The 2451-nt window shown below is 47.3% G+C and overlaps 1 protein-coding gene across 1 annotated transcript; it reads left to right on the top strand.

Annotated features, from left to right (window-relative positions):
• Window positions 1–516: 516 nt before the first annotated feature.
• On the top strand, window positions 517–1901 carry LOC105310661 (retinol dehydrogenase 16-like; the record flags this gene model as incomplete). The annotated part of the gene is given in 4 exon segments (XM_011386804.1): window positions 517–711; window positions 772–862; window positions 1739–1824; window positions 1827–1901. Coding segments are annotated over 4 exon segments (447 nt in total), but the record flags the coding sequence as incomplete, so codon positions are not given.
• Window positions 1902–2451: the final 550 nt, after the last annotated feature.

Here is a 2451-nt window from a genome sequence, read left to right as displayed (position 1 = left end):
TCATACCTTTTTATGCTACATACTCTTCCCCTTCCTCACTATATGTCCGTATCGAAAGAAATGAATTAACAAACTCTTTCAAACTATAATTCACAGGAACTAAAGAATGATATATAAACTGAATTCCCTGAGCACTCAGGGTCCCTCTCATGGTCTCTCTCACTGTCCATCTCGTTTCTTTCTCTCTGTACTCTTTACTCAGTCTCTCTCACTGTCCTCCTCTCCTTTAGTCCCTCTCTCACTCTCTGCCTCTGAGAGGAGACCACACTCTGTCTGTGGAGTGTTATCCCTTTCCTAATAAACTTTCCTTTTGACTCTAACTTTGGCGTGTGTGTTGAATTCTTTCTACACTCTCCTCCAAAGGACCCTCTTCTCTTGGTGTAGGGCTTGGTGTTCTCCCCCACTCGGGGAAATTTGCCCTGTCCTGCATCAGAACCAGGCTGTGTCCTCACTGCACAATCACAGCACGGTGTTGCTCTCCCTCCACCCCCACCCACACTCCCGCTGTGAGCCCAGGTCTGGGGGCGGAGGGGGGGGGGAGGTTAGCGGGGGCGGGGCTGGTGAATAACGCTGGCATCTCTGTGTCCACAGCACTCAATGAGTGGCTGACCAAACAGAATTTTGTGAAGATACTTGACATGAACCTGTTGGGGGTGAGTAAGGTGACCCTGAATCTGCTGCCCATCGTGAGGAAGGCGAGGGGCCATTGTGGTCAAAGTCTCCAGTGTCATTGAGCATTTTTGGTGGAGGCTATTGCATCTCCAAGTATAGAGATGATTTCTGGAGCTTCCAGGTTGAGCATTTTTGGTGGGGGCTATTGCATCTCTAAGTATAGACTCGAGGCCTCCTCTGATTCCCTCAGGTATTGGACTAGAACAGAGACTCTCCCTCTGTCCTCCTGCTTCTGTACTTCTGGAGGAGCCTTTTTCAGGCGGTTCATTTCACACGTCCTCAGAGGCTCTTCCTTCAAGATCCCTGTCTGGGAAGGACCTTTTTTGTTCTAGATGTTGACTTGGGCCCCACACAGTAGAGTTTTACTAACCCTGTCCCTGCCCACAGTCAGAAAGCTTCTGAGGCAGAATTGGAACTGATATTATTCAGCTGCTCAGCCCATTCACATACATAACTGCTATGATAATTAGGTTCTTGGGGAGTCCTGTTGGCAGTGTAACCCCAGGGAAGCACTTTATTCAGGGCAGCTTCTTCATCCTTCAGCAGTAGAGTCTCCACTGGCTGGAGAGTGGAGGATGGCTGTGATGTTGGGGAGCTGAGAACTCAGACTAAGAGATGCTCCTTAGAGAACAGATGTCCCGGGGGTTGACTTTGGTGGGAGAGAAGAGGGAGGGGATTGAGGAATATGGGAAAGATAAAATGGTCACAGCCTAGTGATCCATTAAGTGTGACGAAAATACGAAGAGATAGCATTTCAGTGGCGTCTTGCAGCACAACTGGTAAGATTTAAGCTATAAGCAAATATATGCGAAATATTTGGAAAAATACTCAAGCTCTATAGAAAGGAAATTCCACTATATAAGTTTTAAGTTTTCTCCCCTTGGCTGCTGCACTTCATAACTCCCTGACTGTTAAGCTTATCCCACTGCAAACCTATGTTGGTATTTTAGTGTGTGTGTGTGTGTGTGTGTGTGTGTGTGTGTGTGTGTGTGTGTGTGTGTGTGTGTGTGCTGCTTTGTTCAGCAAGATTCTGATGTCCTTGCCCCTCTGACTGTATGCCTTGCAGGAGGGAGTTCTTCTACTTTGGGGTGAAGGTGGCCATCATCAAGCCAGGTTCCTTCAAGACTGCTATGACCAGTATTGACATGATTTCTGGAGCTTCCAGGAGGCATGGGATTGGGCCAGCCCAGAAGTTAAGGAGTCCTATGGGGAGCAGTTTCCAGCACCCAGTGAGTGAGTTGTGGACCATGGGGAGAGAAGCAAACCATTTTCAGGAAGCCTGGCTTCACCATTAGAGCTTTCTATAGTCTCAGGTCCATCCTCCTGGCTGGCTCCCCCACACAGAACATTTATTTCCATTCCCTTGGTCTTATGTGATCAACTGGTAACCTAAGGAAAGGATCCAGGCTCGTTAGACCTGACATTACTGCCTCCTTTCAACCCCTGGTTATGTTGGGGAGGAAACTGAAGCCAGAGAGGAAAGACACCTATGGACTGAGAGCAAGCTGGCATTAGAACAGCTGGTTTGCAGGCCTTAGATTTCTGGAGTTTATAGAGACCTTTAGTTTACGTGTTCTGGATATTCCCAGGAATAGAGTCACAGGTGGTTAGTGTGAAATTGTTGTTCCCGGTATAGTAGTTGGGGCACTCTCTAAGAAATTTGAATGGTTTTAATTTAAGGGAGTCAGGAATTCTGCAAACTCATTCCATAAGTTAAACTTATTGTAGGAGTGGTTGGAGGTGGGAATATATCTGGATACTTCCTCATTCTGGACAGGC

The sequence above is a fragment of the Pteropus vampyrus genome, unplaced genomic scaffold (assembly GCF_000151845.1).
Source record: "Pteropus vampyrus isolate Shadow unplaced genomic scaffold, Pvam_2.0 Scaffold8611, whole genome shotgun sequence".
Classification (NCBI taxonomy): Eukaryota; Metazoa; Chordata; class Mammalia; order Chiroptera; family Pteropodidae; genus Pteropus; species Pteropus vampyrus.
This window is presented reverse-complemented; position numbering and strand designations above follow the sequence as displayed.